This window comes from Urocitellus parryii, chromosome 1 (assembly GCF_045843805.1).
Source record: "Urocitellus parryii isolate mUroPar1 chromosome 1, mUroPar1.hap1, whole genome shotgun sequence".
Classification (NCBI taxonomy): domain Eukaryota; kingdom Metazoa; phylum Chordata; class Mammalia; order Rodentia; family Sciuridae; genus Urocitellus; species Urocitellus parryii.
The window spans coordinates 176,385,811-176,413,414 of record NC_135531.1 but is presented as its reverse complement, the minus strand read 5'-3'; the positions used below and the strand labels follow the sequence as shown (position 1 = coordinate 176,413,414).

Genomic DNA, 27,604 nt, shown 5'->3' with positions numbered 1-27,604 from the left:
GTCCTGTATGTGTTCAATTTTGTTAATGTCTCATATAAAATTGAAGGGAATATATTATCTTTTATTGATGTGTGTTCAAATATTTATAATTATATTAATATATCCTAATTATCTACCTATGATATATCTATAGTCTCAAGTCTTGGGTCCACTTAACTCACTTCTACTCAGAGCTAACATTAGTTTTTGTGTGACTCTAAGATTTCTAAATAATGATTTTGTTGAATACCATAGAATACTATAATGTTGAATACCATATGCTGTCTATGGCTCAGATATAGATTTTTAACTACTATATACTATATATATATATACTATATATATACTATATATTTTTAACTACTATATACTATATATATATATACTATATATTTTTAACTACTATATACTATATATATATATACTATATATTTTTTATAATTTATTTTCTTTTGTTCATCTTTAATGCTTTGAGAATAAATGTTCTCTTATTTGGTATCAAGTTTTTAGCCTTACTGAATAATTTTATTTTAGATGTCTATTTTGCATAAAGGATTGAATTGGATTCTTTACAGAAGACAAACTGAAAATCAGTTTTTCTTTTACTGTGTAGATTAGGTCAACACATTTTTTTATTGTAATTGATACACTGTTAAAGACCTCTTTCAATTTTTATGTATTTATCATGAATACTATGTCTAAAGAGTTAGTGCTTCAAAATCTGGTGCTAGGTTTGCATTTTAGCTATACAATTTAAGTTTACATTAATAATGTTAATAATGTTTTTATCAACCTTACACAGATATCTTCTTTGGATTATAGAATACTTTTGTTGTTGCTTACAGTTGTTATATCATGATTTTAAATATTATCTCTTCCACTGTTTTCTTATTAATCTCATTTAAGAACTCCAGTATGGAATCAGTTAGATTTTAAGTTGTAGCTATGTCTGATACTTTGTTTTTCTTTATTTTCATTCTGTTGGAGGTTTTCATTTATCTCCTTAGCATATTTTTAGATTTCTCTTTATTTTTCCTTGAATACCTTTCAATGAATTTATTTGTTGTTCTTGTTTTTTTATTTTTTTCCAGTTTCCTCCTGATTTCTACTTTATGATGCTAGTAGTAAGTTTTAAACTTTTCATTGGAGGTATACTGTCTAAGGCACTACTGTCATTTGCAAGTATTTGTGAACTAAAGGTATAAATGTAAAATGTAATATGAAACATAATTTGTGAGATTTTAGACAGATACAACCTAAGGTGGATGTGAAATTCGAAATTCAGACATTTTGTGGTCAAGCTTCCATAGGACAGTAACTGTGTGGATAGATATCCTCACTTATTTTCAAGTTCTTTCATGAATGTGTCAAGATCAGAATACTAATATCTGTATGTTTTAGTGCATCTTTAATCTCAATATAAAGGATGAAAGAATTCTTACAACATTAATAAAGAAAACTTGCTCAATATTTCTAAATGTCAGGACAAATTTTCATTCACAGATTTCTAGGTTGATTAGTTTCTTTTTCAGAGAATTTAATATGTGTGCGCGTGTGTGTGTGTGTGTGTGTGTGTGTGTGTGTGAGAGAGAGAGAGAGAGAGAGAGAGAGAGAGAGAGACTGCATTTAAATGATCCTGAGCAAAAAATTCAATGCTTTGAAAAATTTTTGAACTCAGTGAACACAGGAATAAAATTTTACACTATTGACTTCAAAGGTCCATTTACTTCAAAATATTTTGCTTCTAAGTGTAAGAAGAAAACATCTCTTGTTGAGAGTCATACTAAGAACCTCACAAGCTTTTGATTTTATTTCAAACATCTGTAATTGCCTTGCTTTTTATATTTTTACCAAGGTAAATATGAGCTGGGAAATAAGTTGAATCCCCATTCCACATATTATAGCCTAGACTTAATTTCCAATACTATATATATATATATATATATATATATATATATATATATATATATATACATACATACATACATACTGGGATACTGAGTTTCATAACAGTGAACACATTAATTTTGATCCAGATGCAAAGTAAATAACTCCAATAACAATCAGAATATAGTAGATTACTCTATAGTTCATAAAAAAAATACATAGCAAGGGTCTTGACTGCCTTGCATTAGGGATATCTGTATTCCAGTTAGCTTTTCAAATACTTTCACCAGAAATACAGTCTCAGGAGAGAAAGTTTAATATAGCAGAAAATAAAAATTTTTACTCCACAACATAATTTCTTTCTTTCATTGCATCCATAATCTCTGCTATATTAATTGGTAGAACAGAAACGCTTGAATATGAATGTAAAAACATAATAGACCTCTGAATGAAGCAATATGGAAACATACTTCAAATTGAACTCACATGTCCACTCTAATTTTAGGGGAAAGAAACGCATTAAAATTGGAGATTTTGTTCATTCTTAAAAGAAGCCTAAAAATCCAGAATATAGTGGTTTTATTTGGAATTAGGCCTCAGATACCTCTCCTGACTTGGTTGGAAATTTTATCTTAGTCCAAGAAGTTAAATATCAATTTTATATTTATATTTGTGAAATAAAGATATGTTGATGTCAGTAAAAATTTAATGGTACCTTTGCTTTTTGCCTGTTCATTCAATTATCTGAATTCTGTTTCACTTTTATATCTTCTAAATAAGGAAAATGTTGTAGTGCTTAAAAATAGAATGCTTTAATTTACTGTCTATTCATCACATTAAATGAGCTAATTGTTTTTAGACAATGTCCTAATCAGATACTCCAGTGAAATTTAATGAAAAAATTTTATTGGGTTGATTAGGTGATAGAATTGTGAATTGGGGGCATGTTGTTTTTCTACAGTATTTGTAATGAATAATGGCACATAGATGTGTTCCAAGTGAAATCATTAGCTCTCATGGGTAAAACCTCATGTTGTTAAATAGACAAAGTAAATGGATTCACCAACATGTGATTTTTCATTTAACATAATTTTAAAAGATGACATTATAGTTGCTTGTGTCCACAAATCTGAACCACTTAATATAATGGGAACCGTGCTTACCCCATATTTGATTAAAAAAAAAGAAAGAAAAGGTCCCATTCCTTTGATAAAAGCTTTTCATTGAAGCCTGAATTGAATTGCAGGAGGTGTGATATTATAGTTCCTGAAATGGGAGTCCATAACTTAGAGGTCTACTTAATAAATATTATTTGGGAAGGAAGGGGAGAATATCTGAAGTGATTAAAAAAAAGAAAAAGAAAAAAAATTTAACCTCACTGATAACTTCAGGAGGTACGTTAAAGAAAGTACATAAGTGGATATTAATATGCACATAGTCAATAATGGTGGAGAAGAACGATTTCACATATAGTAGCATAGACTTGATTGTTCAGAAGAAGTTATTTTAGCACTACAGAAATTTAGAAAAGTCATATTTTTTAAATATTGCTTTTAATTGAATATGTGAAAATAAGAAAATGCTCACAATGCATGCCTTTACATATTCATAATAAAAGTAATTGGGAAATACATGTATAAGGGAATAGAAATATTTTACATTTAATTAAAGAATTCCAGTTCTGCTAATTTATCAATATTAAAGTAATAATTAATAACTTCAATAAGCTTTATGTACAGTGCCATCTATAGTTACAATAAATTGCCATTCAATTAAACACTTAACAATTATGATTATCTATCTGCATCCAATCAACTAAATGCTAATAATCTAAAGGTTTTTGTTTTTGTTTTTTGTTTTTAAGTAGCATTATGGGAAAAGTTTGCATTGAAAATCTAAATTTAAAATTTCAGGATATAATGTATAATTTATATAAAATTACAACCATGTTTAAAGGGAGAAGACAGAGGAAAATACATCAATCCAATCTTATTTATTTTTTATTTTTTGCAATTATTTTAACAAGGACTAGCTTCTGTAAATAAAGGAAAAAACACTATTGTATTTGTAATGATAACTTTCACTACAATAAAAATAGGTTGAAAGCAATAACTCAGTTTGTTGCCCTTCAATGGTTTTTATCTAGTCACTGATTATAAAAGACAGCAAAATGTTTGCAAAAATGTACTAATTTCATTTAAATAAACAGGTTGTGAGTGAAGTGGGATGCTCTCAGCCGAGCACAAAGATGTGCAGGGGTGGTCTTTCTGACTGAGGGGGCAAAGCCTCCTGGTCCCGTCACTTCTCATGTTGAAGGTACAAAAGAACAGAAAGAGCAGGAAGACAAGTACAAGGTCATCAACATTGGTATGTGTTACTATTTAGACAGCAAATTTTGTGCTGTTTTGCAAGATCAAATTTCCACTACATATCAATACTTAAACAAATATATTACACATGCATAGGCTTTACCTAAATGCCTTTTAACAACTAGAATGTCATTTTCATGGGAATAACTGTAAATGGAAAAAAAGTGTTTATGCATAAGAGTGCTTGTTCCTGAATTACTTCTAATATCAAAATAGAAATCACTTTAATAATGAAGAAAATTGGTTCATTTAAATACAGAATAATAATACATCTACTTGAGGGAATATTGAACAGAAATTAAAATCACACTTAAAAAAATATTAAATGTTAAATATTAGGAACACAATTAAATGATGTGAGAAAAGTTATTCTTTAAATATTGCCAAACCTAAATTATGATTTGCTTGCAGTCTTTAAAGGAAAACTACATATTTTAGTATAAAAAGAAATTGGAAATATATGCAGAAATTTATTAAAGATATCAGAATGTGAGATGATGAGATTGTGGGCAATTTTATATATTGTATTTAGTTTATTCAGCTTTGAATTTTTCAAATTTTTATAGTGTATATAAAGTAACAAGGCAGGCTAACAAAATTCACAAAACATTTTTTATATTAGATATTATTAAATTGAAGCAAGCAAGTGTTTTTTTGCGTTTGTGTTGGGGGGGTGGTATACTGGGGATTGAACTCAGGGGCACTTGAACACTGAGGCACAACCCCAGCCTTATTTTGTATTTTATTTAGAGACAGGGTCTCACTGAGTTGCTTAATGCCTTCCTGTTGCTGAGGCTGGCTTTAGTCCTCCTGCCTGTCTCCAGAGTCTCTGGGATTGTAGGCGTGTGCTACTGCAATTAGCTGAAGCAAGTAGTTTTGAACTTTTTCCTAAAATAATATGATGCATGCATGTGTGTAAACTCAGGTAAAATTGTATTTACATAAGCACAAAATCTGACTCATTAAAAAACAGATTAATTTTAGTCAATTGTCAGAATATCCATAAGTAATCATGTAGTCATGGTAATTTCTCAGTGTGGCAACCCATAAATAGGCTTGAAGAGCAACCAGAATGGAGCAAGATGTTTTTCCTTTACTGGAGGTTTTGCTAGAATCTCCATAATAGAAAAGACACAAAACAAACACATCTGCTCTATGATGCTCTTCTGAAAATTTTAGAAATAACCAATTAGATTGCATGTCAGGCTGCTTCCATTGGGCACAGAAGGGTTTTCTTTCTTTTTCCACAACTTAACAAGCAATTTTTGCTTAGTTGTGTAAACTAACTCTCCACAGTCTCCATAGGCTGCCCTCATCATTTGTCCACTAATATACTTGGCTCCATTTTTTCCTGCTGATATGTTGAACAGATTTTCTACTTTTTGGAATTGTACATATAAAGACATAGTGTGCATTCATCCTATCCTCTGCTATGTCTTTTCAGTATCCATGATTTGTACATGATCTTTGCTACTTAGATATTTACACAGCTTGTTAAATATAAATTACTGGAAATTAAAATTCAACAAAATGCCACAATTATTTATTTGACTTGAAAAGCATGAATTTTGTTTTTGTCCAAGATATTTAACCAGTGTTTGTTATAACAAAAGTTTACTCTTAGCAAAAGTTAAGTAAATTAATTGCTAGTGATATTTCTGGTTCACATTTTTTTTAAAAAATGAAAATATTAATATAAAATGCTACCTGCCTGATATAGTTTAATGGTTTGCCTTGATTGACAAAACGTTACTCATCATTGAATGCATACATTTATTTAGAACATAGAAGGGATGACATTAGTTTAAATTTAGTTTTTATCACTTAATATATATATATATATATATATATATATATATATATATATATAAAAATCTACATCTCTGTATGTTCAATCTACATCATCATGTATGTTCCTAATTATTTATTTCAGCCTTCATGAAAATTAATGTAAAATCCTTGGCAATTATTTTAATAAAAGAGACCTTGGACAAGCTTTGAATTTTAAACCCATTGACACAAGATATTGAGGCTTCAAAGCTTTAGGCTGATTAATTTAAATATGTACAGGTAGCAATAATTACTTTAGAATGTGTACAAGACCAAAAATTCTGTAAATGTCAAAGTAGCCAAGATACTTAGGAAGTTTTTGGCACATTTTTCTTTTTCAATTTTTGGTGGGGATGGGTACTGGGGATTGAACCCATGGGTGCTTAAACACTGAACCATATCTCCAACCCATTTTTATATTTTATTTAGAGACAGGGTCTTGCTAAGTTGCTTAGGACTTTGGTAAGTTGCTGAGGCTGGTTTTGTACTCATCATCTTACTGCCTCAGCCTCCTTAGCTGCTGGGATTATAGGTTTACACCACCTCACCTGGCTGCCACCTTCTCTTTAGTTTGTACTTTGTTTCTATGAAATGATTCTGGCTTGTTTGTAAAACTGTCATAAAGATTACAACGTAACCACAAATATTTATCATTATAAAACTTTTACCTATGACACTGTGATGATTTTGAAGAATTCTTTATTTCCTCAAGAATGTTTGTTATTAGAATGTTTGATATTAATCTTGACATATTGAAAACAACTTGTGAATTTACTGAGTTTTTAAATAATTAACCAAACATTTTTAACTGTTAACATTCTTTTAAAGTTTAGAGGAAAGCAAAAAATTCCCTACTTTTATCAAAAAGACCACAAGTATATTATACAGGTCCTGTGTCTTTGACAATACATAAAAATTCATCTTACACAGTTTTTTTTTAAATCTACATTGTGTTTTTCTGTGTGTGTGGGTTTAATTTATTCATCCACTCAATTTTGGTGGACATTGAAATTGCTTTGAGCATTTAAAATTTTTATAACTCCTTGAAAATATTATTTGTACAAAATGGTAATAAGTATATGTTGGATAAAATTCTTCCTCTAGATTGTCCTCAGGTCTTTGAAAGTTGGATGCTTTTCATTGATTATATTTTTTACTCCAAGGTCCTCATTCCATAACACACATGTACAACTCAATATATTTAATTGCCTTCTGAGACTGTTCTGTGTATGATTACCACTTACATTTATGACTATGGACTGGGTTCTTCTCTTAAAATGTCTATGAGTTGGGTATGAGAGAGCTTCACAGAGGCTCAAAACTCCACAAGAATTGGACTTTCAGGGACATAATAACAATCAAGTTGAGCTACAGAATGGAGCCAGCACTTACCTGGATGAGGAACATAGCTATGTGATGGAATTCTCCACGCCCCCCCTGCTTTACAGGAACCGTCATAAAGAATTTACTGCCATCTCTAGAAAACACGGGCTCCTCGTTCTAAAACACATATAAGAATGTATATAAGAATGTGCATATAAGAATCCCAAAATGGCACATGAAATTTATGTTACCAACTACTGTTAAGTCAAGCGTGGTGTAAAAATTACTGATTTAGAATTACTTTGGAAAAAATGGTCCAAGTATTTAAAAAACAAAGGGTATGACATTCAGCATTTTTTAAAAATTGAACTTCGTGTGACATTGCCGGTATTTATGTGAGTAGTACAAATGATGGGGAAGCTTATGCACAGTGCACAGATGTGACACTTTTAAATTGATTCACACAAAAACTTTCATGTGAAATTGTTTGGCAATTTATTATTCATAGGTAAGGAAGACATGAACATCTATATCAGTTTATAAAATTGTTTAAAAATATAAAAGCTCATAACATAGTTCATATAGTTTTCAGAACTCTTTCATGCAACAATTCTAGCTACTTGAAAATTCAATACTGAAAATGAGCACAAAATTACTTAAAATATGAATACGAAAAGGCCACAGAACTGGAAGTCATAGAAAATAATTTCATTCCAATTTCTTGTTCCATTGATTATCTCTCCACAAACACACAAACAAAATGCCCAGCCACAACTGTGATGAATTCCTAATTGATGGCATTTAATTAAACTATAAAGACATACTAAATAAATGAAATTATTTTTGAAAAGGAAATGATGAAAGTCACATTGAAAGATTGCTTTATCTTTCTTCCAGGAGAATGTTAAGGGAATGTATTTATCTGAGAGAACACTGAATTCCTTCCCATCAAATTAATGAGAGTGGTTATATACATGGTATGAAAGAAAGGCTTTGATATTGTTTACTCTGTAGATTTTTAAAATGGCTTTCCATCCCTTTTAGATGACTTGTCCCTATGTTTTCTGATCATGTCGTCTGGTTGTGCTGTTCCCTCCCCAGGCTCCTGACCCACAGTCTTCGTGATTTTTATTACCTTCTTCTAGCTCTCTCTCTTGTCTTCTTCGTGTCTCTGTTCCAATGTCACTTTATCAATGAGGAGTCCACTGATTATTTCATGTAAAGCATAACCAGATAAGCCAGGTCATCCAAGTCTACTTGACATCCTTTATCATCTTTTGCCTTCCTTCTACTTTTTAAATAGACCATCATTCAACATGCATTTTGTGTGTGTATGTATGTATGTATGTGTGTGTGTATATATATATACACACACACAAATTTATATATATATGTACATATATATATATATATATATAAAATTGTGTGTGTCTGCTATGAGTGCAAGCATGTAGAGATGAATGTACTTATTTAATTTTGTTCTATAATGTGAACCCCACAAGGCAGGAACCTTCAGTGCTACATCTCCACCATTTGGGACAGTGACTTGTAAATTGTGCTTGATTATATTTTCCTAGTCTATTTCATGGACACTTAGAAAACCAATAAATTGAAAACTCTAAAATACTATACAATTCAACGCCAGGAAAATAGCATTACTGGCACATGATAGATACAGACAAAATATTTGACTGAGTAAACCCCATTTTTCAACTATGATAGAGTCATTAATTCTATTTGTTCCATCTCCTATCACTCTATCTTTAGAGCAATTTTCCATGTGGAACAAACTTTCTGTTTTGTTCTTGGGGTACTTTATACTTTACTTTTTTAAAAAAAACTTAATTTCATGAGACATACACCATTTTTAAATTTCCCTAATTATAGAACCTCTATGAGTTAAGGAATCTCTCATTAGATATTCTAAAATGTATCCTGTATTTATCTCCTTCATGTTTTTATTGAACACTGTAAACTATTTTGTTGATCTATTAAATTGTTGGCTTACTCTCCTAGTCAATTTATAATTAAATTTGATTTGCTTAACTCTATTGGACTGGACACAGTAGGTGCCCAACTCCTAATTGTTGAATAGATGAATGCATGTACACAATAGCAAAAAATGTTTGTTTTACACAAACATCATTCTATCTACCACACTTCCTACAGTATGTTGAACTTACTCAACATTCTCTCATAAGCTGAGCTTCATTCAACAGATAAATAGTCATTGTTTGGTGGGAGATACTCAGCATTTTCTCACAAACATCACCTCCTCTTCCATTTTGGTGCCTTCAAACTGGTTCAGAAAAAGAACAGATGAAGGGTTCTACCTGAAATGTTTGCTAGTCTTCAAAATGTTTACCACCAGCCAGTATCTGACTGGAAACATCTAACTGTGTACAGGTGGAGCCAATCTTATTGTTGACTTTTATGACCCTAAGGAAGTCAGTGTTTCTGATACTCATGGCACTGAACTTAGGTCATTGAACTTGTTAACTTGACCCAATATATTACATACCAGTCATCTTAACTGAAAGTCCCTTAAAGATCAGGCCAACCATGTCTATTTGTCTCTGCCCTTCCTACTATCTAGAAAGTGATCATACAACTCTATTCAATTTCTGGTCATCTTAGAAATTTGCTTCCTCTCATTACTTCTAACCATGCTCATCCCTTCAATCTCATGTGATTCTAATCACTCAACAAAAAATCCCTTAGGACTTCTGAAGGAAAAAAAAATAAGCTGGGATAAACTGCAAACTGTATTTTGTTCTGAATAATTAATAGCTGGATGCTTTTCTTTAAAAAAAGTTCCTATTAACCATTTACAAACTTGGAATTTTGAGTTTAAATATGTTGATGTCTGCTAAACTACTTTGAATGTCAATGACATTAAAAATGACAGAATAGATTCACATAAAGTAAGGCCACTCAGAATACATGAATTTCCATTAAGTTCAATTTTTCATTGTTTATATTTTCTATATTGAATTTAATTGAGAGTCCATTCTTGTCTGCAAAATCAAGGTTTCATCCAAATTTATCTTGCACATTGACTAGGGTAAAACTGTTTGAATTAACTGATATTTGTGCATGTAGACAGATATATGCAGAATATAAATTTTTAAAAAATACATATATATGTACATATATATATATATATTTTTTTTTTTCATAAATCTATACTCCAATCAAGTATGGGTTTAACTTAATAATAATCCTTTTATGTTTTTTAATCCATTCAACAATTATTTGTGGAGTACTTCTTATATACTAGAACCCATGTTTGACATTGGGATTACAAAGAAGAGCAAAAAAATAAACATCCTTCATGCCCCTGAATCTTAATACAAAAATCACAAAAATGATGTATGTGTTATATAAAGTCTACACTTTAGGATAATACATACATGGATATGTAATTTGACTAGGGTGATTGGGGAAGGTAAATAAATATATTAAGCTGAGTTTTGAAAATAAATAGACTTCACAGAAGAAAAGGGAGTTGAAAGAATTCTGTTTACAAGGAATGGCATATGCAAAAGGGCCTTGGTTTATGAGGGCTAATGTTATAAAAATGATGAGACAGGGTGGATTAAACAATTTCCAGTTTAATCCATTGTGGACCATCAAAGGATGTTGGTCATTATCTGAAGTACAGAAAGAGAAGATAAAAGTTGTTTTGAGTTGTAGGAATGGGAATATGAGGATAATGGGAATATGTTGGTTATATCAATCAAATGCATACTTCAAAAATTGTTGCTCAGCCAAACCGTAGTTTGAACAGATTGGCAGGTGCCTGAAGGGTTGAGGTTTTGCTAATAAGAAAGGATTGTGGTATTTGTCATTTGAACCTGGGAAATGTTTATGAACTGGATAAAAGTCAATTGACTTGATAGATCATTGAAAGTGTGAAACTTGATGATTAACTAGTTAATCTTTTTAATCACTAGATGGATAAAGATGCTTTTATTCCTGTGATAAAAAGAAATAACATCTATATAGAAGAAAAAGGTGTTCAGTTTGGATTTGGGGAATATGTAGTTATGTTTTACAGATTTAGGAGGAGATCCTAAGATGAATGTGGATGTGTCAGAACTCTCAGAAGTGCCTGGGGATGTAAATTTGTAGGTTTCAATATATGGAGGTAATTGAAACCACAGATGTGAATGACACCCAGGAAGAGAATATAAAATAAAGGATGACTGTGAATAACCAAACCTAAACCATCCCAACTACATAAGGCATAAAATTTCTCTTTTAAAAAGCAATGATGGTGTCAGCAGTGAAATGGATCCGACAGTATCTGGATAGCCTATTTGTGCTTCCTTCTGAATTGTCCAGTATGAGACTAGGTTGTAGAGAAATGTAGTTTTCACACTATTGTACTCTTCTCAATTCTAGGCTCATTTATGTCACACAATAGCACAGTGAGCTAGGATACATCTAAAGAAAAAAAATGTGTTCATCTGAATAATATCCAGATGACCAATTTATGTGGAGGTTTGGATAATTTTCTGGGCAATTTGAATAATGCAGATAGTTTCCAGTTTTGATGGATTGCAACATTTTTTCCTTCATCTACCAAAATGTTTACTTACATGAGTGATCCTGAAATTGGGTCCTAGTAGTTATTCTGTAATCACTATTCCATGTAAATCAGAAGTAACCTTTATTTTGCAAATGATGTCATAGAAAGCCCAAATCATAAATACCTTAATGGGAAGAGATGATTTTGTCTAAACTATCAAAGCCTTAAAGTAATATTACTGAAATAACTTTCTAGAGTAAGAACACCTATACTATACCTGTTTGGAGAGCCAGGTGTCTGATGTCATCTCATATTTCTGAAACAAAACAATCGATTGCATGAAGTATCTAAGACCAAAACAAGCATATACAATTTACCCTTTTTTATACTGTTATCTTCAGACTACTTCATCCTCCATTCAAGTAGTGACACATTAAGAGAGATACCATTGTTATTATTGATTTAAAATGAATGAAAAGTAGTAAATTGGGATTAAAGTATAATTTAATTATAATTTTTTTTGGTAAGGTTATTTAGCATGCCCAGAAGTATACCACCAGAGATAGAAGATCATTTTCTAGCTATGTTTGATTACCTCATTCAAACTGTTTTGAACCAGCAGACTCTGTCTCTTTTCACCTCTAGGCATCATCAGGAAACAAAATTATTAAGTCCTCCATGAAACTAGGCAAATAGCCAGGAATAAAATTAAAAATGGACCTTGTTCCAATATTCAATTTACTCTTAATCATTGCAATTTTTTTCATATTAGTAGTACTTCAGTCTTAAGAAAACCATCAAACATTTGAAATGCCAAAATTGTAGATTTCTTTAAAACATTTTTGCAAATCGTCTGAACTCAAATCATATTGCAAGAAGAAAAAATTGACTAATTTCATCTCAATGAAATGTACATATATGTACCACATCTTAAATATGTGTAGGTAAAATGTTTTAGTAATGTTTCTGTGTACTGACATGAAATATCTTGTGGGTTTTTTTTGAAAGAAATGATTCTATAATAAAAATGTTCAAATTATCAAAACTATAAAATATTAGAGGTTTTCCTTATTTCAAATTTTTCATAGTAACTTATTTACAATTTTTATATCATTTTTCTGTTCTAAATCCATATTATTATTGCTTTATAACTGATCACTTTATTTTTTGAGGCATGATATCTGCATGTGCATATTCACCACATGCAGATATCATCAAAACATCTGCATAAATTATTATTTTATTTCCTATTTGTAATTCAGCAATAGCCATTCTAGGTCTGCTATAATTCAGACCTAGAGAACACATCCATAAAATAGTGACATGGCTGATCACTACTACCACTAAGTTTTCTTAGAACCAGAAAGAGCCCAAAATTTCATGGGCTACTATTGTTTTGCTATTTAAATTAACTGGAAATAAAACCTTTTTAACTCTGAACAAGACATAGAATTAAAATAGAATATCAAGAAGGTATTAAATGAATGATATGATAGAACTCCTCTGTTTTCTTATTATAACATTTTAATTTATTCTAATAAATTAATGAATTGTGATGCATTCTGTTGTCATATATAACAAATTAAAATTTTAAAAAAATTTAAAAAAAATTTAAAAATACAACAAAAATTTAAAAAAATATTAAAAAATACAACAAACAAAAATGGTATTTGCCAATGACCCCTACATAAAGTCATTGGCAAATATCATTCAGACAAATACCATTCAGACAAATACCATTCAGACAAATACCATTCAGACAAATACCATTCAGACAGTCTAAAATATTCCATCACAAATTTCACCAAAAAAAAGATTCTTAGACTTCACCCATTTGAAATTCTGTTTCTTCCAAATTTGGAAGACATATAATCTTTAAGTACCCTTCCAATCCTGATACTCTGTGCCCAATCTTTTTTTATTGGTTCTTTTTAGTCATGTGTGAGAATAGAATCCATTTATGGAAAATATCTTGCTCTAATTCATACCTCAAAACCTCTTCTTCTCCTTTCCTCTCCCTACCCCCTGGTCCTCTTGATCTTTCTGCCATTAACTCATAGTTATTTTTTAAAAAAATAATGTCCTGTGGATTTACACAATGGTGAGATTCACTGTGGTGTGTGTGTGTGTGTGTGTGTGTGTGTGTGTGTATATATATATATATATATATATATATATATATATATATATATATTGTGTCAGATTCATTGCACTATTTTTTATTTTTCAATGGTTGCTGTTATCTATACTCAACAAAAAGAATTCAGATCATCCTTACATAAAGAAGTTAACAGTCTTTCTCTGATTAAATGGAATATATGTAGGCCAATTTTTAAATTACTTAATGATCTGTTGAATAAGAAACCATATAGGACACTGTATTAAATATATGGAGAAAGTCTACTCAGTCAATAATATAATAGGACAAATGAGGATGACTGAGATAAATTATCTAACAAGCCTAATGTGACAAGTGTTAGTCAAACCCAATAAGTAAATGGTTGATTCTCCTACTTCATATCTACATCTAAGCTCATCATCCCATTCTAAATGTTTCGTTTTTATGTTTCTCTCTTTTATAGACTATTAAAAAGTATGTTTTATAAATGTTTACATATAATGAAATACACAAATCTGAAGTTCCTAATGTGATGAGTTTGAGTGACTTGATTTATATCTCATAGATAAAAGTCTTTATGTTTCCTCTAAACTTCCTTCATGCTCCTTCCCAGAGGTTCCAAAATGGCAATCACTCTCCTGATCTTTCTCCCCATAGATAAGTTTTGTTTGTTTCAGTAACCCAGAAAATTAAGATCGTGCATCACACACACATTATGTGCTTGCTGGGGTGAGGTTTTCCTCATATCACATGCTTTTGAGATTCATTCATTGTTGGGTCTATCAACATTCCCTTGCTATTTCTTCTTAAATTTATAAGAATTCTCTCATATATATAGGCCTTAATTTTTAAAATCCATTCCCTCTTAATACACAGAATCACCAGTTTTTATCTATTGTGAGTAAAGGTTTAATGAAGTTTATTTAGACCTTTACAAATCTTTTGATAGACACCTGTTTTATTCCTTGGGTACTAAGTGGAATTACCAAGTATTTTTCATTCCTTTATATGTATACATACATATATGTACATGTGTATTTATATGTAAACAATGATATTTGCATATGTTTAACTTCATTTGAAACTGAAAGTCATTTTTTTTAAAGTAAGCATATCAGTTTACACTCCCACCTAAAAAGAATTAAAATTCATCAACAGATAATGTTGCTAACCTTCTCATGGTTGTTTCAATTTAGTAGTGTTGATGGTATGTAGTGTTATCCTATTATAATATTAATCTGCATTTCCATACTATCCTCTGTTGTTGAAAAACTTTATTTATCATCTTCCTTGTAATTTCTGTTCACATGCTTTTGATATACCTAGCCTAGTTATCTCATTAGATTAGAAGCCAGCTTGTCACAAGTTATGAAGGATTCATTTCTGTTTTCTGTAAAAATGTCAGGATGTCTGTATGGCCTGGCCATTAGTTGATGTTGTAAAGCTGATTGGAATGCCTGCCCGTGCCCTGAACTCACCCAGGTCCGGTTTTCCCTGACCATATAACAACCCTTTCCTAAACCTTAGTGACGCCTCATAAATTCTGGCCCTCCCTGGCCAGATAATGACCCTCTCTGAGTCTCTAAGATCTCCATAAATTCTGATGCCAGGGCCAGCAAAAATGTAAACTTGTGTTATGCTCTTCAGAATGTTGTTATCTGTAACCCCCCCTTTGTGTAACTTTTTGGGCTATAAAACTGGGCCACAAAGAAGCCTCTGGGCTGTCCTTGGCTCCCACGATTTTGAGGGGCAAGGCAGCCCGGCCGGTCTAAATAATAAGCTTGCTTTAATTTGATTTTAATTGGAGTCAGTGGTCTTTTCTTGCGTCGTGGTCTAACACTTTGACATATTATTTGGATTTTCATTTTTATTGGTCAGATACATATTTTGCAAAATATTTTCCCTTAGTCTACAGTTTATCAGTTTCCTTAATGGAAATTAATTTAGAAATTTCTAATACTGATGAGGTCCCATGTGTTACTGTTTTTAGGATTATTGATATTTTGTCCGTTCAACACAGTGAAGTTATATTCTGTATTTTCCTTTAGAAGACTGCAAATTGTAACTTCATGATTTATCTCAGAAAGATTAGAATTGTGATATAAAACAGAGGTGAAATATCATGTTTTCCTATTTGGATGTTAAATGTTACAGTGTATCTATGTTGAAAATCAATTAATCATACAAACATGGGCCTAATTTCTATAAACTGTGTGATTCAGTTGATCTATTTGTATGTCCCTGTACCTCTCCTACCATCTCCAGGTTTGGGTAGCTTTGTAATTATCCTCAAACTCAGGAAGTATGAATTCCTTCAACTTCTTTTATAAGATAGTTTGGGCTTGTTCAGGTCTGTTCATTTCCACATAATTTTTTAAAACCTTATGTGTTTCTACAAAAAGAGTCCAAGGATACTTTATTTTGTATTATATTGCAATTACAAGTTTAATTTGTGTAGAACTGACACTTGAACAAGATTAAGCCTTTCAAGTACAGAACATGGACTAGTTTTCATTTATTTAAGTCTTTTTAAATGCCTTTCAGCAATGTTGTAGTATTCAATATTGAAATTTTTCAGAGTATTTGTCAAATTTATACTTACATATTTAATGTTTTAAGGCTTTCTTGGTATTTTAGCATATTTCCTTCTTAATATTATTAGTATAGAGAAAAATATCTTGTTTGTTCTGAATTATTTTTCATAACAGGTGTAAATTTAGACAATTTACGAGACTAGTTTAAATTCTTTATACCATTAGATATAATCACCCCTTGTTTATAATTTTCCATCATTTGTCATTATTGCCTCTTTTTCAAGTTTCTAAAAGGTTGAAGAAGATAGAAGCATGCATTTTCAAAACCAATAAAAAATTAGAACTATACTTTTAAAATAAATAATTTATAGCAAGTTGGTGGCATTGCATTCTTTACCTCTAAATAGTTTAGTCAATGTTTCCTATGAAAATTAGAATCTGCAACACACACACACACACACACACACACACACACATAATACTTGCATTTGAACAAAAAAATTGCATCAGTGAACTAACCTTACAAACTGTGTTCTTTTGTTCTAGGTTACTTGCACATCCTACTTTTTATATACACAAAAGTGTCATCTGGAAATAAAGACAATTTCACTTCCTTCTTTTCTAACATTATAATATTTATACCTTCCTAAGATACTTTGACTAGAGCTTCTAATAATGTTTATATAAATAGAAGTGAGATTGTATATCCTTGATTTATTGCTGATCTTCATGTGAATATGGTGTTTACCTATTGAATGAGAGCTATTTCATGAATAGGTTATCATTTTTGTCAGATTGGCGATTTTTACTTCTACTTAGTTATGTTGAAAATTACCTACCATGAATGGATAATGAATTTTATAAATTTCTTTTTCCTCCATCTACTGAAATACTTAACTATTTTTCTTCTTTTTTATCTTGTCATATATATATATATATATATATAACACTTTTCTAATATTAAACCAATCATAAATCCCAGGGATGGAACCCCTTTAGTCATTAGGTACTCATGACTCCTCCATGAACAGTGCTAGAGTCAAGCGTAAATAAGTTTAGGAATTTTGGATGAGAAATTTCAATTTAGAATGTTTTCTCTCATAATGTCTTTTCAAGTCTGTTACTGATAAGTAACACAATTTTACTAGGCTTGGGCTCCATCTCCTTACTCTGTGGTCTAAAAGTTTCGCCATTAGATGGCTAGGGATGTGATTTAGAGGCAGATCAGTTGCCTAGCATGCCCTGTTTCTCCTAATTCACAATATCAGAAAATAGGTGTTTTATATAATCACTATATATATCTGCAACATTTATGTATAAAATATGCATATATATATAAATATATATAATATATGTAATATTTTTATAGTAGTATCCCAAAGAAATGCTAATCTACAATGTTTATTTCATCTTTCCTAGAACAGATGTTTGAAAATTTCATTGTTAAATAATCTGGGAATCCTTTTTTTCTCAATTGCATAGCACCTGCAATTTAATCTGATTGCCCCATTTCTTCTACTGAGAACTTTAAAAATTACAAATGTTGAATTTACTGTCCCGTTTATAAAAACTGAGTTTAGAAACTGAAATACAATTTACTTTTAAAACAGTTTGGTCCAAGAGCCTCATTTTTTTGTTTATATTTACTTAATTGAAGGATAAAGAAATGGCTATGTTTTGGTAATCTGAATTATGAAAGTGTTTAAAAAAGTCCAGGAAGAAATTTTGTAGAATCCCAAGTTAGTCAAAGACAAGAGGTAGAGAAAATTTCAACATTTGAGAAAGACATTTATGTAACTTAGACTACCCTTTGTCTCTCAAGAATTCACTAATTTTTTTAAGCTGAATTTGTTCTCTTCTGCTTATCATTGACACTGCTCAATGATATACTCAAGTATATACTTTTAATAGGAATAGATGTTTTCTAACCTCCTGTGAAAGTTAAATATCAAAGACTTTTTACAAAAGATTTCCTGATTTCTCTGAGTAAAGAAGGATTAACTACTTTGTTTCAATCATAGAAGAAAAGTAATCATACTCACCCTGCTACAGGCACCAGTGGTGGTCTCACAGACTGTGAGGATGGATATGTTCTGAGGTCGGTTCAACCATCTCACCACTGTCTTGGTATTGCTTACCCACTTAACCATAGTAATATAGTATTCCCTAGTTGGGAAACAAAAAATTAAAACTTATGTTTAGAGCTAGAGAATCTGGGTAGAACCAATAACAGATATTTTATTTTATATGCAAACATAACTGGAAATATTAAAAGGATGCTATTTCATATAATTTCTATTATATATACATATTTATTCATACAATCTGATATTTTTAAATATGTACATATACAAATGCAAATAATGTATGTAAGCATATGTTCATACACACACATATGTAAAACTTGAAAATGTATTTGAAAATCATTGATTCCTCAGAAAAGCAATTCTTGGAAAATAATAAAAAAAAAAAAGATCAGAAGCTCGACTTCTAATGGAAAACATTCATTGATTGGTGCTGATACCTGTGCAAAACAAGAATATATTTTTAAAACTATTTAATCTCTGTTTTTTTAAAAACACAATCAATAGCTAATTAAATGGTAATGCTTAATCTTGGCTTTATAATTTTGCCTTGTGAATGACCTTCATGTTGTTTCACTTTATATAAGAGACTTTGCCTACAGAGCTGTAAATGGTCTGTTTTGGTCTTTTTTAGTTGTGGATTAAGAGCCAAATATTTTGTTTGCAACCTTTTTATTTTTCTAAATATATTAATATTCTTACTTATTTTAAACATTTTAAAACAATGTTTTAAACATTTTAAAACAATGAAAAAGAAATCAAACATAAGGAGACGAGTGACTACTAAATTTTTAATATAGTAAGGATGTTAATTAATAATATCCTGAAGGTAGTTTGAGATTCAGAAAGACTGATATTTTTTCTATGATGACACATTGCAGATTGTATATTTGGAAATAATATCCAAACACCCACACAGAAAAATGCAATCATCAAAAATGATTTGATTTATGGCACAAATGACATCTATTCTTGTCCAGTTTCAGAAGACACAAGTTTCTTTAGAAATGGCCTACAAAATGCCATCCATGGACATTGTATTAAAACTAGACATAGGAAAAAAAAAACCTATATAATAAAAACTTCATGATACAAAACACCTGTCCTTAAATATATCTAAGTTATAGATCCAGTTACGTGAATCATACTCCTAATACTGCTGAGTAGCTACTGCTCCCTCTCAACAATCTGTTAGCCCATCAAAGAGAAGACATCATTTGGAGGGCCAGCATCATCTGTCATAGAGTGAAGCCTACAATATTTTCTTCGAAAGTCTCTTAAAGAAATCTGGCAGCTTTTATAACCAGCTGAACCCCACTTGAAAGTTGTCTAGAAACTCCAGGAAACCATAATAGGAAGTGCCCTAAATAGTGTTAGCAAGACAACTTTGAATGAAATAAATAGCTATTTTAGGTATAACCTGTGACTTCATGGACCTTGGAATCCTGTAAGGGAAAATGTCTTGCTCATTTTCACTGTTTTGTTTAAGCTAGTTTATTTTGTATACATGATCATATTTAGAAGCGTTAATATTAAAAAGCATAAAATATATATTAACATTTAATATATTACATAGAAAATTAAGCTTGGAGGGAAAAGATAATGAATACTCTACTCAATCCAGAAAAGAAGTACTGAATTTCAACAATATATATTTCTGACTGATGGGTATAAGTATTGTTCAAATTTAGATTAAAAATAATTAACATGAATATTGTAAACACTGCTAAAATAACTGCTAAATCAAGGAGTTCATAATTTTGGGAGAAAATGTAGATAGCACTGAAAGTTATTTTCAAAACTGGTCAGAATTTGTCTCAATGAGCTAAAGCAAATAATACATTTTAGGCACAATGACCTGACAAAGTAACATAAATGATTTTAAAGTAAAAATAACAGAACAGAATTTAAATACTCATATCAGGTGCTTTCCCTTTTAAAGTAGTATTCAAATAAAAAGTTGCTAGAAAATCTTTGCAATACCTTTACAAATACTGACATATTTATATCTGTTACTTATGAAGGCAAATGGTGACTTTCAAAAAGAATTTAACACTTGGAAAACTATTGAAGGCAACTAGTGCAAGTCTGGTGAATAACTGAATTTTTAAGAGACACTAAGTTAGATGTGAAATTATTCAGCTAAAATCATTAACTTGTAGTCACACAGTTACATTGCTCTTTGAGTAAATGATGTAATTTTTGTGTGTTTGTACTCAATTCACCTTGTGTTAATAAGAAAAATTTAATCTGATGTGAGATACCTTAGTATACACCTCATTTATATTTAAGGGTGACCTTGCACATGGTAATCACAATCTTTGTAGTGAGAGTTCTCTCCAAAATCAAATGTGTACAGTCTCATATGGAGTAATTTCCAGGCATTCAAGTATCTATATTAAAGTATTGGAAACACCCAAAATGGAAGGTAAAGTAGACCTTGATGTAGGCAGAGAAGAAATAAACATGTGCCAGTAAATAGATTCCTGTATACCTGTTTCCCATGTCCCAGGATCCTAAGTGCACATCTCCCTGCAATTCACATCGACATATTCTGTGTGCTTAAAAGCATTCAGGCTTTCTCTGCATGACAAAGTAGTTTCTAGTAGTACCCTTACCTGGAAAGGTCACACTTCTTGACCTGCCTGCTGCAGATGTAGCTGTCCTCCTGGAACTCCATCTCATGAACATATTAGATCTGGTGTTCCACAACCAGTAGCCAGCAGAAGTGTCCCTTTCTTAAACTGGCTTTCCTGCTTGTTCCTAGTCTCCATGGCTCTGGATTTCCCAGGAAGTCCTCGAGGATCTGGTCCTCTTGAGCCACAGAGACAGAGACAAGCGGGTTAGAGGGATTGTACTCAAGTCAACAGAGACTTTCTATAAGCTGGGTGGTCTGGCACAGCAGATCTAATTGTCCACAACAGGGTATATGGAGTGGAGGCCCTAGCATCACCTGCAGACAGGTGTGTTAGCAGTCACACCTGCGTTTTATTTGACCTTATGACTAATCACTGCTTTATGTTCACAACATACTATTTGTAGATATAGATTATGTGTTCACAACATAATCTTTGTGCAAATACATTTACTCTGGGATCATTCTCTTTTAGATAACCCAGGATTTCTGCCCAGAAGTGTACTGTGACAGCATTCATGACTGGCTCTTAGTGAGTATTCTCCAAAGACCACTGTTAATAGCTATGTGCTACTTGTAAAAGGGTCATTTAGGACACTGTCATGAACACAAATGAATCTATTAATTAGATTTTCTTAAAAGGCACAAATACTCCTTGGAAGAATAAGAGATGTAGATTAGAATACTTCAATGAAATAGAAAGAGAGAGCATGATAGTATCAAGCCCGAAGTGACAGGAACAATATTACAGTGTCACATAAATGAAGCAGGTAGAGAATAATGGGCCACAAAAGGTGGGTTGCCAGAGACAGATATCAAATAAGTCAAATAATGCTGAAGACTTGGGCTAAGGAGAAACCAAAGACAATTACATTTACTGTTCAGACTGGAGAGGTCTAAACACAGACGATGTTGTGTCATTTCCTTCCAAATAATGGGACACACACCTAATCTATGAAAAAAAAATTGGTATGATTCATTATAAAAAAAACCAACTTTTCATTAGGACATGGCTATACATTTTTAAACTTATAGCTACATTTTCTAATAAATGCACTGAATGCTTATAATACCTTAAACTCACAGGGCAACAATCTGGAAAGTAGCTCTTTCTCACAAGATGAAATGACTCCTCTAGTGTGCACCATTATTTCTACGGGTACCCAAGCAAGGCCAATATCTTAGGTCCTACTGTACTACATTATTTTCAGAATAATCACAGACCACGATTCAAATAAAGATGAACTAAATGGTGATGAGATGAATATGTAATGAATTACTATTGAAGAAATGCTGCATTCATATTCTAAATTTGTTTAATTAAGTGCTTTAGCTGAACTTTGGATGCATAAATAAATAGGTAATAAATGAAGAAAATGAAGAAGGCAAATGAAGGCAGAAATTGGGAAAAGAAATTATGCCTTTACTCAGGCTATCTAATATTTTTTATTTATTTTACAAAATCATATAAATGAGTTAAAATCTAGTTAGTTTATAGTGTTTGGCTACAGTATAAGCATCTGATGAAAGAGAAAGTCTAGCACATGATGATGCTAGCCTGAAAACCTTTTTCTATTATAATTATAATCACTAGTTGTTATATATAGATAAACCAGATATCCAAATTAAAAAAAAAAAGAAATGACCTAAAACCTTCAGTTCAAAACAAATATTTTTACTGTCAGGTGGAAGTCATGGAATGTAATTTATAAGGTAGCTCAAGATATTAAATAACACCTTCCTACATTTGTCTTATGCATCTTTCTTCTATATAGGCAGGAAAAAAATAATTGAAATGAAGAAGAATATCATTTATAACTTCACTAAATAATAAAATATGGCTCACTTATTGATTGCCATTATGTAGAAATTCTGAAGATTTAAAAAAGGTGATAGCTGTTATATAATATACAAAACATGCAAATCATTATGAAATAATTTATATTTACTTTAAAAATTATATATCATATAGTTTATATATATATATGATTTCTGTATTGTTATTAAAAAATAAGGCAATATCTAAAATTATATGCTAGGTACACAAACTCAAAAAACAAAAAAATAAACCAAGAAAATCAGAGGGGTCATTTAATGATGTGACAGATTTAATAGGGTTTGGAGAAAGTATATCACTTATAGATCAATTTATACCTGTTTACATTTTTGCAAATAGGAAACAAAATTATGGACAGCAATTAACTAAGTTCTGTTAGAAAGAAACATGGATATTGTATAAGTGAACCACATGGCTAAGATTTAAAAATAAAGAATGAAACCTAAAGATTCTTAATTCAAGATGAAGGTGGAGCAAGTTTGTCCCTGAGAGAGGTCCTGAGCCTTGTGTTGTGCCAGGAGACACTGTGAAATGGTGGTGGACACTGAGTCAGACACTCAGCCATTTCCTTCCAATTCAGAGCATCATACAACTCAGAGGAAAGGAGCTAGGGGCCACACAGAATGTGAATATTTCTATGATTGCTTCTCCTGTGACTAATTCCTCATGGCTGATAGACCAAGTTCAGAAAGACAAGTTTCTGTTTGATTTGGTGAACCCAACCACATTATATATGCCACTTCAGATTGAATTTTAGGTCTTCCATTACAATGGGGATGAACTGCTCTGTGACTTGATGACCTCATGTTCTTCCAAGGCTACCAACTGGCTTCGAGGTTCTATTTGAACCATATGATATTTCTGAGTTTCATCTTTCACATCAAATAAAAGAAATAAAAAACAGTTTATATTAGCTAGTTAAGGAGGGGCTTTTCAGAGAAAGCATCTCATAGATTTTTATTACCTTTTCAAATGGAAAAAAAATTTCCATAACTTCAATCCAGGCTGCAAAACCTGTAAAACCCCAAGTGGGATGAGGTTTCCCTCACTATGTCAACATTTTAATGAAAGTTCTGCTGCAATCAGTCAACCTGCATTGATTATATAGACATGATCAAAACAAAATTTGAGCTTAGCCCAAATCATTCAATATAGCATGAAACATTTTCCTACCTGCTTATACCTTCTCCCGGACTCTGTAAATTTCTATAGGTCTGCAACATTTTAAAAAAATCTCCTTTGAAGTATGAGGCCATTCGGAATTTTGAAATACACATGATTATTTGATTATTTGTTCACTATGGAAAACTTTGCTAATATTAAATTTATGTTTCTGACACATAAAATGTGCTTCTTTTCTCCCTGCTCAAACTTTTTAAAAATGAAGGCTTTTGAGGTAGGGTAAGTGGAAACAAAATCTCATTAAATTTCTCTGCCTGGAGAAAAATGCTAGTGAATCCTTGGCAAGCTGTGGGGAGGAGGTTGAACAAACAAACAAATTTCAGGGAGATTATACTCTTTTAAAGAGCACCATTAAAAAAAAAAAAAACCTGGAGTGACTATTTTCTAAAAGAAAATTCAGTTCAAAATTATCCTTTGTCCTTATCTCTTTGTCACATCTCCAGCAAAAGACCCAGTTCTCAGTATCAGTATCTTTAGTCATTTTCGATGCTGCTAATCACCTTGAAACTAAATGTGTCTTGGGAACAGCCAGACACCCAGAATGACTTCATTCTTCACTAATGGAGGCAACCTCAGCTTTATTTTCAAGTGGAATTGTTGAGCTGATCACATCTCTCTCTAAATTGCAACAAAATGATAATTGGATTGAAAATATCTATTTCCCGGTAAAAGTGAAATTGAAATTGCATACCTTGATTTAAAGCTGTCGGGTGGCATGAGTTCCAAAGTGTGCGTTGGTCCATATAGGTTTACAACATATAATTTTATTGTTGGGTTCACTTGACCTGCCTTTGAGAAAATGAAAGTTGTAATGCGAGTATATTAAGCATTAGGCTACATTGAGAATAAAAGAAAAGCATTTTTTGACTCGTTTACTTTTTTGTGTTATGGAGGAAAAAAGTTTAATTTCTCGGAAGTATAAATGATTTTAAATTCAAGGACTTGATTGCTTTCAATTGTTTCTGCAGATTGCTGCTTCTCAAAGCATTTTAGTCAGACAATTAAAGGTGATAGGAAATCATGATGACTTTATTCATTAGGCTGTGCTACCATGTTCTTCCATAGAAAGGCACCAGAAGGGCTGGCTGTGCAAAACAACTAGTAGATCAAGTGACTACTCACTAGACAGCATGCAGTGGGGGAGATGTGGCTAACTCAAAAGGAGAGAAAGATACGAGGAAGGAGAGAAGGAAGGAGAGAAGGAAAGAAGATAGGAAAAAAGATAGGAAAAAAAGAAAAAAAGAAATCCTATCTACATACATGATTTTCCTACCCTCATAGAGCATGTGTCACATCCTTAAAACTGCAGAAAATCCAATGTATTCCATTGAATTCATATATCTGAAGTTTCTTTTACACTTTACTGATGCTTAAATAGGGTGACTTTTTTTAAATTGATCTCTTAAAAAATAGGCAAACTTTCTCCTTAAGGATCTGGCATGAAGAGTGGAAGGGAAGTGAGAAGGATACATCATTTGAGAACAGGGATTAAATTTGTGTTAAATAATAACTTTCAAGTAGAAGCTGGTATGTTTCTGGCATATAGTGTATACTAAAGGTATTACATGAATTTTCTCTCCAAGTGAGTCTATTACTGTCCTAAGATATACCCATTTTCCAGATGAAAATGGAGTAGCTAAATAAGCTATATGAGGTGAAATATCTAAAAACAAAACGAGCTAGTATTTAAATCCAGGATGCTATTGACTATGCTTTTAGTTCATTTGCAGGCAATGTCCTTGGGAGTTTTTCTAAAATACCCTGTGAACAAATAGAGGGGCAGAAAGGGAACTTTCCCCAACATGCCTCAAACAGTTTGAATGAATGAATGAAAAAATGTTCTCAGGAAGAAATTTTGCATAAAATAAATTATTGACTACTTGTGGCTCAGTGTGTTTCTAAACAACACACACTGCTATCCTTTTGGTGTGGCTGAGGCTACAGAGCAGAGGATGAGATAGAGAAGGAAACTGAAAGGGAGTTGAAGTGAGTTTAAAACTGAAGAGTTCAAAAGTGAGTTCAAAATAATGAGTTGAAAACTAAAGAGTTCAAAAGTGAGTTCAAAATAGTAAAACATGCGAAAACTGCTTAAAAATGCAAAAAAAAGAGATTCATGTTCAAGAAAATATCATGGACAAAGTCAAATTAAGTCAGGACCAGATACAGCAACATGATACATTGCACCTGTTACCCTGATAATGGTGAATGGACCACATTTTGAGAACTGGTCTAATCTGAGAATCAGAGAAATCAGAATCCAAATTTTGATTTTGTGTTTACTTGACTTGGATCTTGAGAAGATGCTTAATATTCTCAAGTATAATTTACTTGATTATCAAAAATGAGATGCATACTTCTCTGAGAACATGTCAGAAATAATAGTTTTGGGTCAAAGAAGTTTCCCTTTCTGTACATAAAAATATAGTTTTGTTATGAGGACTAAATTAAAAAAACAGATGATAATGTGTCTAAAATAGTAAATGGTCTTGAGTTAAAAATGAAAGTAGTTGTTATGACATTAATTCTTCTGATCTAATTAGTGAAAATGTGTGTTTATAACCTTATTACTCAATATACTGATTAAACTAAAACAGAAATAAATTAAATTTGATCTGTATGAACTCTGACCAGTAATTTAGAATTTATGACATACTTTGCCAAAGACACATCAACTATTATCTTGTTGTTGAGACAGCTTTGTCAATAACACTCAAAGTTTGTACCTGTTCAGGATCACTGATAGCCCCATTAGCTTCTACGTGAAAACAAATTTAAAAATTGTGTATACCTGAGGCCAAATTTTAGGCAAAAAGTGAACTCAAAAGAAATATCAGGTTGTCTCCAAAATTCAGCTGTTAGCATTTTCTAATTTTGTTATGTTTTTACTTTTCCATGGGATTTTGAAATTAAGCACACATGGCAAGTTCATTTGTACCTTTTAATATTTGAATCAATTCAAGAGTTTGCAAATTAGAAGAGTTCGTTTGTTTGCTTTTAACATTCATATTTGCCACAAATCCTACAAAGCCACCGAATTCCTTCCTCTATGATTCTGAAACACAAGCCTCAATAATAATTAACCTTATTCTACTGGCAACTAAATTGTCATTAAATGAGATAATGTTTTAATTAAGAAGATTAACCTGAGGTCACAGAGATAGAACTGTGCATCTCTTTCGTGCTGAATCGCTAATGATAGGGTTTTTTATGAGTTCTGAATCATGCTGAATTAGGTAAAATACTAATATATTTGTTTGGCGTAAGTATTTCATTTGTAAATTTGACCACACT

General features: G+C 31.4%; 1 protein-coding gene across 1 annotated transcript in view; it reads right to left on the bottom strand.

The window, feature by feature from the left end:
* Nucleotides 1–27,604, bottom strand: part of Dpp10 (dipeptidyl peptidase like 10) — a 608,497-nt gene that overhangs the window by 57,657 nt on the left and 523,236 nt on the right. Inside the window, exons 10-13 of the mRNA XM_026397087.2 lie at nucleotides 25,005–25,102; nucleotides 18,618–18,741; nucleotides 12,200–12,238; nucleotides 7,458–7,565 (exon numbers count right to left, since the gene is read on the bottom strand). Coding sequence (XP_026252872.2) covers nucleotides 7,458–7,565; nucleotides 12,200–12,238; nucleotides 18,618–18,741; nucleotides 25,005–25,102 — 369 coding nt within the window. The remainder of the gene's footprint in view (nucleotides 1–7,457; nucleotides 7,566–12,199; nucleotides 12,239–18,617; nucleotides 18,742–25,004; nucleotides 25,103–27,604) is intronic.